We start from the raw sequence: 13914 nt of genomic DNA, 5'->3' as shown, positions 1-13914 counted from the left end.
AGATGCTATTTTATTAAGAAACTATAGTGCTTATGGTTTTCCCTTCTAGCCCTGGTATTTTCCTACTACTCCTAAGTGAAGTAGCAGTTAAATTAAAGGAAAATAGTCACCTGTCCTCTATGCAGTTGATAAAAGTTTTACAAAATGGAATTTGGATTGTTTTCTTAAAAGATTTTATTTATGCAGTTTGAGGGAGAGATGGAGAGAGGGCCTAAACAGGAGGAAAGGCAGAGGGAGACAGAGAAGCAGACTCCATGCTGAGCCGGGAACCCGACATGGGGCTCAGTCCCAGGACCTGAAGAAATGACCGGAGCTGAAGACAGACACTTAACCAATGAGCCACCCAAGTGCCCTGGAATTTAGATATTTTTAATAGAAAGAGAGTAAAGTGTTCTTAGATGTAATTTCATGAGCGATTTCTCATTTTCTTTACAGAGACATAATAATGAGTCTGACTGTTGGGAAACTCACAGACCATGAAGTTATAACCCTTGCCCGTCACTACCAGGTGCCCGAGGACACAAGGCCTGATATGAATGTCCTAATTGCACGGGCCCATGAACAGCTCAAGAAAAATGCTTTTGAGAATTTTGAAAGACTCAATGCTACTTGTATATACCAAGACCGAGAAAAGTAAGCTTTCATTTTATCAATTTTTGCAGGTTCTGCAGACCTCAGTAATGAAGGAATTTATATATTTTATCCAGTAGGGCAAAAAGAACACTGAGATGTCCCACTATACTCCCCTATAGAGCAAATGTACTTTAAATCATTTTGGGGAAGTATTTGGGTACTGATATTTCATCAGGATGGTGAGCTTTGTTTGTTGATGGAATAGGGAAGGCCCTTGTATCTTCAAAAAGATAAGATGCCCCTTTCCATTTCCTTTTAATTGGTTTCTAGAGGCTTTCAACTGAAACATAGTAAATCCAGATGTTAGAAGGTTTAATCCTGAAATATCTTTTCTTACATTAGTTTGTGAGCACCGCGATTTATAAATGTGTCTTTTCTAATACAGAGAACAGGGAATTTACAAGTAAACTTTATTTAGAATTTCTTTGAAATTGTTTCTTCTTGAAAATATGGAAGCTCAGCATAATCAATTTCTAGTACATTTGCCATGTTTCTATTACTCTTTATTAAATCATTTTTATAAACTGGACCCCCACAGACCTGATACTCTGGGGGGGAATATTCACTAGGAGTTAGAAAATCTTACTCCTAACTCTAGCCTCTAGTTTTCCTACTATGAACCACTGACATTTCTTTGCTGCATGACCCCTCCCATCACCCCCAGACCCGAAATTTGTACCCAAGTGGCCAGCTTGCCTCCCCTAAATATCTTTAAAGACCTATAATTTATCTTAATGTTGAACATGATTTTTTTGCCTAATCCATAACACATAGTTGTTGAGTTTTTGTAAAGGTGGTATTTTTCCTTGAATCTTTTAAAACTTTCTGGAGCCTCCAGAGGCTGTATGGCCTGAGCTTTGCATGACCCCAGCCCTGCCTTCCACTCTGGTGGTACCCCTTGCCCAGGGTGAGAAGTGTGACCCTCCTTCACTAAAGGAACACCTCCTGGGAATGATGGGGCTCCTTGATCAGACAGCTCTGAGGTTCTTCCAGATCCAACAGGCTTCAGTTCTAGACATAAACATTCTCCCATCATCTTGTAAACTCAGTGTGCATAAAGCAGCTCGCTTTCCTTCTTATTGGTTCTGATTTTGCCTGGTGCCTGGGAACACTGGCCGAATGAGAACATTGGACAAGCGTTTCTGTGCCCCTGGCAGGCTGGGGAAAATGGCTGTTGAGCTGCTCTGGAGAAACCATCTGACAAAATTGAGGTGAATGTTTAAGCCCCAGCTGGGGCCTCAAGGTTACAAGGTTTGGGTCCAAGGAAAAGACTAGAAAAACACCCTCAAGTCATACAATACTTGCGTTGGAGGCTCTAGATGCCTGTCAAATTAAGAGATGTTTTCAAATATCAGAACCAGTTTTGACTAGTGGTCAAGAAGGCAGATCGATTACTTAGAGCAACACTCGTGGCTGCACCCTTTAAGTGCTGTACTATCACCAACCGAGAGTCTGAATCTTGATGGAAAGGCCTTTGGAAGGACAGAATCTGGTCACTTCTGAAATGGAAAAAGTCGGTGAAAAGCAATATGACTGTTTTTCCTTACTGTGAGTTCCAGTACCAATTTTCGTACTCATTTTCATGTGCAGACTTTAAGGACACATCTGTATTTTCTTTCCTATAGCATGTAATTGTGACTCAAGAGACACAAAATATAGAAAGACCTGTTTACTTTGTTTTAATGCAGAAAAAAAGTATTACCCAGCAAATACATCAGAAGGCTGTGCAAGTCCTCCAAGTTACCTTTGACCGATGATCTTCTGGCATCCATACTGTCTGGGTAAGCAAGAGCTCCAACCCTCAGGGGGTTTGTCCTGCATATTTTTGTTTGGGGGAACTATTCCTGGTTGTACATTGACCTTTAAATATCCTTGATTTACCCTTGACTGCTTTGATTATATTATTGATAACACATCTCCATTTAAGTGTTACAAAAGGAAAAGCTGGGTATGATTTTGAATGTTAGCCTACTATGAATTGCTGTTTTATCTTTTTAATGTTAAGACACACACACACACACATATGTATACACAGGTTCCTGGGACAAAATGAAGATGTCTGACTTCATTGGTTATGAGGGTATTAGATCTAAAATTCAGGACCGGTTTTTCAAAGCAGTAGTTCCTGCTGGCTAAAGACATGCAGGAAGAGGGCCTAGTGTTATCACACAGGGCTCTGTCCTACTAGAGTACCAGATGTAAAGTGTGAAGGTTATAATGTTGCAAAAGGAAAGCACAGTGAACTGCTTTCTAAAGCACTGGGCCCTCCTGTTGAACGTTTACTTTCGACTTCTGGCACCACCCTCATAGATATACAGACTCTGGTCATCATTTTTCGCTTCTATGACATTATCCCCAGCCCCACCTCTGACTCACTGATCTTGGTAAGTCTGACATTTTGGACTATGTTCTAGGCATTGTCGTCATTGACAGAAGACCTCACCTCAATTGCTTTGTGAGAACTACTTTATGAGTTACATCTATATCCTCTTGCCTCACCTGAGGAGGCTGAGGTTTAGAGAGATGTGTTTTGCCCAAAGTTGTCCAGTCTTCTAAGAAGAGCTGCGACTTAATCCCTGAACCTTTTAAATATTCATCCCCTGCTTCTAACCATTTTGAATTACTGTTTGCAAATAGCCAATAGATAGGAACGTCTTGACAATTCTACCTCCTTCCTATTCCTTGCCATTCCCACTGTCTTCCCACTTTCTTCTCCATTCCCGCTATCTTCACTCTGGTTCAGACCCACAGTTCTTGACTATTCAGGGCCTCCATGTTGGTCTTTCTTCCACCGGTCTCTAATTACTTAAATCCATCTTTACATATAGCAGGTTAATACCCTCTAAGAACAAAAATGTCATAGTGCTGCTCTTCTACTCACAAACTTTCTGTAAATCTCTTTGCTCCTTAAAGGAAGACTGAAACCATCAGTTCTGAACTCCTTTGCCCTCTTCTCCATTGGGATGCCGAGGGTTGTCAGTTGGAGCAATTGTTCTCAAGCAGGGGCTGGAGTGGGGTGTCCTTATCTGAGACAAAAGGAACAAATAAAACTAAATCCTGTGCAGGAGCACTAGGGTCGGAAGCATCAGAAGTGGACGCAGGAGGGCCAATCCAATTGGAGGTGTGGGTTATTTTCTGGACTGTCAGCTCAATTTGGTTTTATTTGCTGGCATCAGTGTGACAGATAATTAGGTCATCCTGGTGTAAAGGACTTCAGATGAAATAGGCAGGCCTAGGAGTCTCGTTTCTTCAGTTATCACATTCCCAAAGCCACATGGGCTGTTTATTTATTTAACAAGTGTGAGCAGGGAGAGGAGCAAACGGAGGGAGAGAGAGAATCTTAAGCAGGCTCCATGCCCAGCGCAGAGCCTGATGCACAGCTCGATCTCACAACCCTGAGATCATAACCTGAGCTGAAATCAAGTCGGATGCTTAATGGACTGAGTCATCCAAGTGGTCCTCCACATGAGCTATTTAACATTTTTTAAAATGATTTATTTATTTGAGAGAAAGAGTGAGAGAATGTGCACAAGCAGGAGGGGCAGAGGGAGAGGAAAAAAAAAAATCTCAAGCGGGCTCCCTGCTGAACAGAGCCCAATGCGGGGCTCGATCCTGTGACCCTGAGATCCTGACACCTGCGCTGAAACCAAGAGTCAGACGCTTAATCGACTGTGCCATCCAGGCACCCTTTGTGCAAGATTTTTGACCTGCCCAACCCTCAGATTCCTTACCTCTGAAATGATATAATACCTCCTTCCTGGAAGTTCTGAGGGTGACTTAAGATAACGTCTATAAAGTACCCAGTGCAGCACTTGGTACTAGGTGGTGATTGGGGCCTAGGAGAGAAGTTGAAGTCAGGGACCACAGACCACACACCCTGACTTAGAAATGAACTGGAAGAAACTTGTGTCCTTCTACACAGAGGAAGCCTTGTTTTCAAACATTTGGATCTGAAGGCGTTTCGCACATTAAGCTGTCTCCAGTCAGGAAGCTGTGGATATTTATTAGATTATCTCTTATGGCCCCAGGGATGTGTTGTCCTGGAAAGTCCAGTGATGTGGGAGCCTGGCCTCTGGAGGACCTAGATGTTTCCTCTCTACCACCGAGGCCACCAAGTCCTCATCCTCTCCTTTTCTCAGCAGACTGTTTCGTCTTCGCCTTTACGATTTGACATGAAAAGCAGAAAGGCTGTTCCGCGATTCGCTTCGGAGACATCCCAGGCTCAGCGCGCGTCTGCCTCCAAGCCCCACGTAGCTTTGAGGAGGTCATCCCCCTGAGTTGCTAAGCAGGCTCTGTTCAGTCTAACTCTGCCTCTAATTGTGCAGTGACCCTGCTCCTCACTGAGGGGAAGCTTCAGACTAGTCAGATTAGAAAATGTCTCATTCCCAGTCCCTTCTCCCTCCAATATGCCCCGCCACGATTTGGGTCACATGCTTGGTGTTTTGCATCATCTCCGCAGATTCCTTTCAAAGACGGCCCTAATTCCTAATGGACCCATCAGCCTGCAGCTCACATTTATATTCTGCATTCTTATTGTTCCCCACAGACTCCGCAGGGCTTTCCAGAGCCTTGACCAGACTCTCCTTCTGCACAGCCCTCCTGTGGCACGCTGAGCCAGAGCCCCTCTGACGTCTGCCATCTCCTGTGGGAGGCAGGCCTGGAGTTTATTGTTTTGGTTCAGTGAACGCTCTGCCCAGGGGCAGTGTTACCTGCCACGGGATGCAGTTGGGCAGCTGTTGAGCAGCTGGATAGCCCTGCTGTATGAACTGAAATCAGGAGACGGAAAACAGTGTGGCCAAAGAGTTGGCCGATTTCTTCCACACGGTGATTGTCATGTATGTATTTTGCTTAACGCTGCGTTTCGCTAGGAAGAGTCCCCTCTGCTGCCTTTCCATTTTTCTTGGAATTCCGTTAGGTCTTTTCCTTATTAGCACAACTCAAGCTAAGAGCAGGACTCCAAAATCTTTATACCTCTGGTTACCTCAGCCCGCCACCAGTTTGTGCTGTGGGAGCTGGTCTGAACTCACTGTACTTACCAGTCAAATTCCTTTCACTACTGCACAGGGCATCCGACTTAAATGTTCTAAGTGGTAGTAGTAATGGGTAATCCATCCATAGGGGGACTGACACTCCATATTGACATAGTGCCAAGGGCCCTAGGATATTTTGTAAACCCTTGAGCATATGGAAGGGAATGTTCTAGTTGAGGCTAGACACGATTCCCCAGTTTGTAAGTGCAGACCATGAGGTATAGAGGCTCTGTCACTGAGGGACCTTGCAGAGGACCAAGATGAGTCTCTAACAGGATAAGAACTCCCTACATTGTCCCTGTCTGAGCTCCTGAGAATCGGGGCTGTGTCTCATTCACCTTTGCAGCCCCAGACACTTGTCCTGTGCTAGTGCACTGGGGAGTGGGGGGCAGGGAGGGGAGAAAAACACAGGCTTGATATGCACCAGACCTGCCTCTGAGCTCTGCCAGCTCTACTGCCTCCCACCCATGTGATCCTTGTAAATGGACTCAACCCCTCTGAGCCCTCATTTGCGATTGTTAATGTTTCCCAAGTATTAATAAGCAAGAAATCCTGGTTCTCAGACCATTAGGAAGTGGAGAGTATTCTGAGGTCATTCCGTTCTGTGTTCTGTGTGGGACTGGGGAGTAAAGAGGTAGCCTCCTTCCCTAACTGTGGCCTTGTGAATCGGCACTTGGAACAACTGGAAATTCAAGCGCAGCTCTTTCCCCAGCAGCTCTGCCCCAAGCTGGCCTTTCACAGCTGGCTCTGGGCTCCATGGAATGCCTTCGAACTGACCTCCCGAGAGAGCTGGTGCCGCATCCAGAAATATCAGTTAAAATGGAAAAAGTTAACAGGGCTAATGGGGCTCTCAGATCATCTCATTATACTCTCCCCAGCCTCAGCCCCTGCGCCCTCGTCGCCCCCAGAGGCATGGTTTGGACTCTGGTGATTTCACCCAACAGTACCTGGCAGTGGGGCCGAGGGACAAGGGTCAGGCAGTGTGGCCGCTACTGTGGCAGTGTTTGGTGCCCCGGGAAGTCCGCAGAGAGAAGCCCCACCTCCCAGATGCTTCCTACGTTTTCCAATATAAGGTGATACATAGTTTTTAAGAAATTAAAAAAAAAATTCCAAATCCACATGGACCAACAAGAGCGTCGACCTTGTGCACGCACCATACTTGGCTGCTGTGACATGCCTCGCCAAGAAGGTGTGTGCTGGAATGAGAACAGGAATTTAGAGGCCCGGCTGTCCGGACATGACTGGAGCTCCTCACTGATAACTTGAGCCATGCCACCTGGCCAGCTCTGGGTTTGTATGACCAACTGATGCAGTGGCCTGGAGCTCGACTTTTTTTCTGAACTGTCCGTTCTTTAAGAATCTCACCAGGTGTTCCAGTGTGTGCCCCTGGGTACGCTGGGTAATGCATGGAAACCAAACACAACAGCGTGAGTCAAAAGTGTGTCTTTGCCAGGACGCCTGGGTGGCTCAGTCGGTTAAGTGTCCGACTCTTGATTTTGGCTCAGGTCCTGATCTCAGGATTGGGAGATGGAGGCCCAAGTCAGGCTTCGCGCTGGGCGTGGAGCCTGCTTAAAATTCTCTCTCCCTCCCCCTCTGCTCCTGCCCCCTCCCGCCTCTCTCTCTCTCAAAAACAAACAAACAAACAAACAAACAAATGTGTCTTCACTGCCTGCCCTCCCTTCTAGTGCCGGTCTTGCATTCCAGCCCATTCCCCTATGTTACAAGACGGCCTTCGCAGCAGAGGGGGAAGCCACGTTACTCTTCAGCCAAATACAGCTGCCACCACACGGTTTATACCTCCACAGATGGCGGAAATAAAGCAGAGCAGCTTTATTCCCTGTGGCAAGGAGATAAATGGCTTCTGTAGTTTTGGGGCCATTCATCATTTTTGGGAAGGGGGACACAAGCACCCATCAAATGAGACATGTGCCTCATTTCTAAGAGCTCCCACCTAGCAAGGCATTGAGAAGTGTGCTTGGGGGTCATGATTCTCGAAGGAGGAACCAGAGAAATTACCTTCCCTCCCTCTTCCTCCACAAACATGTCCCTTAGTTTGTGTAGGGAAGGAAATGGTGGCTTGCCCCAGTATCAAAGGGAAAGAAGAATTTATGGAGGTTTTGGGAGAACACTTTAGCACTGTGAGCTGGGACTTTAAAGTAAGGAGGCTGACTTTTTAACAAGCGGAGAAACACTTAAAAGCCAGAATTAGTGCTGCCCTTTAGGGCAGTCACCCTGGAAGACTGTGCGCTGATTTCAACAATGTCCCCATAGACAGTTCTTCTTTGGAATTGCCTTCACAGCCTTTTCAAGAGAATTACTTCCAGAGTGGCAAATCTTCATCCTTTGACCGTGGGTCAGAGTCTTAGCAAGAGCCAAATGTCATTTGGAGAGGAGCAAAGTAGGGGATTCAAGGGGAGAATCAGGAGGCTAATATTTTTGATCAGGAGCACAGCATGACCCCGAAGCAAGGAGATACATTTTCTATACGATTCAGAAGCCTTTCCAAAATATTTTGAAAGGTTGGGTAGGATTTGGCGAACGATGACCTGTAGCCATGAGGCAGGGAGGATGCTATGACAGGTGACTGTGGGAGATGGTATCCACTGGTAAATGTAAACACTGACCTACCCATTCCTAGTCCCCTACAGCCAAGCCCTCTGCATCTCTGAACTGCTGCCCCCAGGTTCCTCTGCCTCCAGTTTGCACTATTTTTAGAACTGGAGCTCTCCTTTGTATCCTCTCTCTCTCTCTACCTTGTCAAACAATATCATATAGTAGATTTTCATATGTTATATAGCAGAGGAGGGCGTGACAAACCTTACCCCATCAGCAGTCTGGGGGAGGAAGCTGTGTATAGAACTTTGGAGCAGGGAGGAAGACTGCAGACTCATTCCTCACCAGCAAGCCCCAACTAGTGGCACGCCTTCCTTTCCAAGTCTGACTTGTACAACTGTACCACCTTGAAAAGCACATTTCGAGGTCTCTCATCTGCTTTTTCTTCTTTGTAAATTTGTATTTATAGCCAACTGATACACGCTCATAGTAAAAAAAAAAAAAATACTCAATCTGAAAAGTTTATTCCAGCGAGAGTAGTTTCCAGCCATACCCTTCCCCACCTCCCCATTCACAGGAAGCAGCCTCTCTCAGCCCTTGTAGCTGTCTCTATAGACATTTAAATAGCAGGCATGTACTACTATTCCTGGTTCTCATTTTTGGATTCTAATACTAACTTCCTGTTACCGTGCTTGAGAATTTAACATACTATTAGTTCCCATTATTGTTCCTTCTAGATGCCCTTAGGATCTTCTCTTTGTTCCTGGTGTTCTAGAATTTTGCCAATGGTGTCTTGTGTGTCTGGGCTTGTGGGCATTTAACACTTTACAGACCCTTCTGGTCTGGAGACTCTGTCCTTTGGTTCTAGGAAACTTTCTGTTAATTTGTAGTAATTTCCTCCCCTCCATTTGTATTTTTCTCTTGTGAGGACTCCTGTCATTAAGATTTTATATATCCCAGATTTGGATCTCCTTTTTTCCCCAATTTTCTATTTGTCATTATGATAGACTTACTAAGGGATTTCCTCAACATGATATTCTACCTCTTCTACTGGGTCTATTTACTACTGTCAGATTTGTTTTATTCCAAGAACACATGTTAGTCTGAATGATTCTTTTTGGTAGTCTTCTGTTCTTTTTTCATGGATATGCTTTATCACTCTTATCTCACCTCTTTCCTTCTGCAACCTGAACTGTATTTGTTTTTCTGATTCCTTTTTTTTTTTTCTGTTGCCGTTTTGGCTCTGTCTTTAATGTTGGAAGCTTTTGCATGGTGGATCTTATGGATTCATGGGTTTCGCTGCACAAGTCCATCTCGTAGCCCTTATTTTCATTCAGTATCCCCAGAAGCTGGAATGTGGAGATTTTTCTGGGACCATTCAGAGGATCAAGAGAAGAATGCCATCTTCTCCTGCTGGAATAGGAGGGAGGGTGGAATGAGGGAAAGGAGGTTCATTGAAGCGTGGCTGTTGGTGTTCTTGAAATGGGAAAGAGGAAGAAAAGTGGCTGAGAGGCTCAAGTTCAATGTGTAATGCTCTCCTCTGCCCTCCATTATGCTTCAGCCCCACCCCTGACTGAAGCTCTTTTAGCTGAATTTCTCTAGAAGAGGACAGTATAGAGGAAGGTACTTGGGGCTCCAGCCGCCGTTGCTTTATTCAGGCTTTGAAACAGCCCTTGTTTTCAGTCCCGCACCATGTCCCTGCCTCTTTTGGAACCTGCAATCTGCATTCTCAGCATCTCGGAAGTTTTGTGAGCTACACTGGCTAATCTCTAAGTGGCCCCTGCCTCTGGACATTTAGAGTTTAGCTTCCCTTCCTCAGTTCTTCCAAGTCAGTTACAAGCCCTGTGCTGGCTTTCCATTGTGCAAGAGATTCTGAAGACTCTTGTCCAATGTTGTCTTTTTTCCAGCTACCATTGCATTGTGGGCTATTACTTATTTTTATTCCTTCATTATCATCTTGGTGAGATTTTGGTGGGAAAGGGAGATAAATATATTTGTGATCAATCCATCGTGATTAACTGCAACTCTGTCCACTTCCCAAGAGCACAGAATTCTTCCAAGAAGCATTGGCTAGTTTTATGCCTTTTAATTGAAAGATTCTTTGTTCTTTCCTCCTTTGCTCCTTTTGCCGGGATTTCCACATCCACTGAGATCCTCTAAGACAAAACTGAAAAGAAAAACTTGGAGAATTACACCACATTATCTCAACTCTTCCTTGAAGCCTCACTCTGGGTCTTTGGAAAGATCAAATCTTTCAAACATTTTTCCTCAGGAAAAAAAAATTTTTTTTCTTAAGATTTTATATGAGAGAGAGAGAAAGAGGGTGAGAGAGTGCAAGAACAAGCCAGAGGGAGAGGGGGGGAGGGAATCTGAAGCAGACTCTCACTGAACACAGAGCCTGGCAAGGGGCTTGATCCCTCAACCACAAGATCATGACCTGAACCGGAACCAAGAGTGATCCACTTAACTGACTGAGCCACCCAGGTGCCCCTTTCCTCAGATAAATTTTATACTTCACTTCTAAGCTATGTACTCTTCCATTTACAGCGTTTGATCCTTCCCAAATATCATTTGAGTCAGGAATATCCTTTCCAAATAGTCTTCGAAATGGGTAAATGTTTAGATGTGTTGAGTCTAACATATCACGAGTCGGGCAGGGGAGAAGGCCAGGGGCCCAGGGGTAACAGGTAGGCATGGTATAAGCCTTATTGGTAACAAGGTATGATAATAGGAGTTCCAGTGGTGATTCCAGAAATTTTTCTGTAAGTTCCACTTGCCATCGTCCAGGGAAAATGCTGATTTAGGCAGGGGGACTCGGTTAGGCAAGAGGAACTTCAGGAAGGCCTTTCTGAAGAAGCAACGTTTGAGTGGAGACTTTCCAGGCAAAAGGACTAGTGGGTGCAAATGCCTCGCACTTCTGGGAGCAATCTTGGCATGCTCAGAGAACAGCAAGAAGGCTAGTACATCTGAAATGTTGCAGAGAGTTTTCAGATGAGATTGGAGGAATCAGCAGTGACCAGGTTACTCAGGGTTTTTTCAATCCTGATAAGGAGTTCAGCTTATGTTCTTGTGGATTGGGAAGCCACTGGAGAGTTCTAAGCAAGGAAGTTATTGATCTGGTCTGTGTTTTAGAAAGCTCATTTGGGTGGAGGGTGGGTCTGCAGCAAAGGTCAGAATAGAAGCAGTAAGACCAAACTACAAAGCTATTGTTGTAACCTGGGTGAGAGTTGACGGTGGCTTGAAATTAGTGAGTAGTAGAGGAGGTGGAGAAAAAGATTGGTGATCTGCTATGGTGGTAGAACCCACAGGACTGGAGAGTGCATTGTATACAGGGGCTGAGTCTGATGTGACCCTACGTCTGTTTGGTAGTCTCTTGACTGGCTCCCAAATTACTGGGATATTATACTTCTGAATTCAGAATTGAATTCTGAAACTTCTAGAATTAAATAAGTGTCTCCTGTAATTGTTGTAATGGGAATTTACTGACAATTACATTCTGTACTGTAGGAACAGAGAGAGAAACTTAGTTCATTGGTGATCTCATCCAGTCTCCTGGTCTGGTGGCTTTCAATACCATCTATGTCTTAGTGGCTCCCACATTTCTATCTTCAAGTCCAGCCTCTTCCTTAAATTTCAGACTCCTGTGTCCAGCTGCCCCCTTCCCATCAAAATGTAGCATATCCAAACAAAACTCTTGATTTTGTTTACCCCTAACCTGTAGCCCCTGCAGTCCTTCCTATCTCAGTTAGGACAGCTGTATTTTTCCAGTTGGTCAAGCAAAACCCTTGGGGTTGTCCCGAGTCCGTGCATTCTCTCTGTCTCTGTCTGTCTGTCTCTCTGACTATGTACAATCCTTCAGGAACCCTACACTCAAAATATATTGGGAAGTGGGGCACCTGGGTGGCTCAGTCAGTTGAGCATCTGACTCTTGGTTTTGGCACAGGTCATGATCTCTAGGTTATGAGATCAAGCCCCACATTGGGCTCTGCACTTTGCATGGAGTCTGCTTGAGATTCTCCCTCTCCTTCACCCTCGGTCCCGACCCCCTCCCCCGCTCGCTCTCTCTCTAAAACAAACAAATCTTTGAAAATATCTTTCAGAATTGACTACTCCTCAGTGCCCTCCGCTGCCTCCACTGCCATCTAGGTCGCCATTATGCCTACTCTGGTCATTGAAGAAGACAGCTAACTGCCCTCGCCACTTTGGCCCTGCTCCTGTATTCTCTTCTCAATGTATCCATGATTGTGATCTTTAGAAGATATAACTGAGATCCCATAACTGCTCTGTGTACAATATGCTCCAGTGGCTCTTAGTCTTCCTTAGTATGAAAGTCAAAGGCCCTACATGACCTCATTCTCTGACCTCAGCTCCTACTCAGAGTATTAGGGAATACTTGTCTTCAAGACTCCATGCTAGAGGAGAGTTTCTTACAAAACATCTTTAATTGATTGGGTTTTAGTTCTTCTCCCAAAACACACACAAATAAAAGACATAATGGTCCAGCATTTTGGCTACAAATATTTCCATAAACAGAGCATGTCCTTTCAAGGAGTTCAAATGACAAGCGAGCCAAAATCCAGAGGATAAACAGTGGTAGGGGGCAGCATATTGGAGTTGTATCCCAGAATCCTCAGCCAAAGAAAATGTACACAAAAGAAGAACCGAATTCTCTTTCTCCTCTTCTGATCACTCTGTTTATTCTACTTTGTTTAGATTGACCAGTCTATGTGACTTCATCTTGTAACACTTAACTTATTACTGCTAATTTGTATTAGTTTATAAATATGAGCTATTATTTTCTTTACTCCTGCGGGGGAGGCTTTTGACTGTTTATAAGTATGTTATTTTCCCAAGTTTATTATCACCAGGTTTTCTTTTAAGTAATTATCCCCTGTTCATTCTTGCCACAGTATCTTGTATACCTCACTTGCCAGTTGGAAGGGGACTGTTGAGTTGGAGGTCCTGAGCAGGGCAGGAACCCTGGCAGGGTGCTTGAAACAACACCTTCGTCTCATCCTTCAAAAAATGGTCTGACATGACCAATATATGTTTAGCTTTCAAAATTGGCAGAGTGTGGTGAAATTAAGACTATGTGGCATTGAGGTATTATACTAAGAAGAATTTCACTTTGTGTTTAGGTCATTCCAACAATTGTGTTTGAAATTACTGGGTCTTAATGGCCAAAACTCTATTATGGTTAAGGTTAAATTTATGCCAGTGTTTTCTTTTAAGTGAAACATGGGCTTAATATTTTTTCTTATAAATTTAAAACAATTCAGATGATACAGAGAGCTCTAAAGCAAAAAGCAAAAAGTAGTCTCTCTTCCCAGAGATAGCTGTTTTAATACTCCAGTGTATTGTTGCTAGAATTTTTCTATGCCTTTCTTTTTTTCTTTTTTTTTAAGTGGACTCCACATCCAGTGTGGAGCCCAACACGGGGCTTGATCTCATGACCCTGAGACCAAGATCAGAGCTTAGATGAAGAGTCAGATGTTTAACTGACTGAGCCACCCACGTGCCCCTGTGCCTTTTTATATAAATATATACCTCAAGTGAGATCGTATTTCTACATACTGTTTTGTAACCTCCTTTCTGCTCAACAATATATCCTGAACATTTTTCCTTGGATAGCATACGTGGATCTAAATAACACCACCCCCCCTTTTTTTTCTTTTAGGGGTGGGACGGGGCAGAGGGG

General features: G+C 44.4%; 1 protein-coding gene across 2 annotated transcripts in view; it reads left to right on the top strand.

Moving 5' to 3' along the window:
* EFHC2 (EF-hand domain containing 2) overlaps positions 1 to 13914 on the top strand; it is a 186538-nt gene that overhangs the window by 156073 nt on the left and 16551 nt on the right. For both annotated transcript variants that reach the window (XM_080795161.1, XM_080795162.1), the window contains exons 12-13: positions 436 to 633; positions 2322 to 2414. In XM_080795161.1, coding sequence (XP_080651287.1) covers positions 436 to 633; positions 2322 to 2414 — 291 coding nt within the window. The remainder of the gene's footprint in view (positions 1 to 435; positions 634 to 2321; positions 2415 to 13914) is intronic.

This window comes from Martes martes, assembly GCF_963455335.1.
Source record: "Martes martes genome assembly, chromosome: X".
Lineage (NCBI taxonomy): Eukaryota > Metazoa > Chordata > Mammalia > Carnivora > Mustelidae > Martes > Martes martes.
Note: the sequence above shows the minus strand (reverse complement) of the source record. Positions and strands in the feature narration are given on the sequence as shown.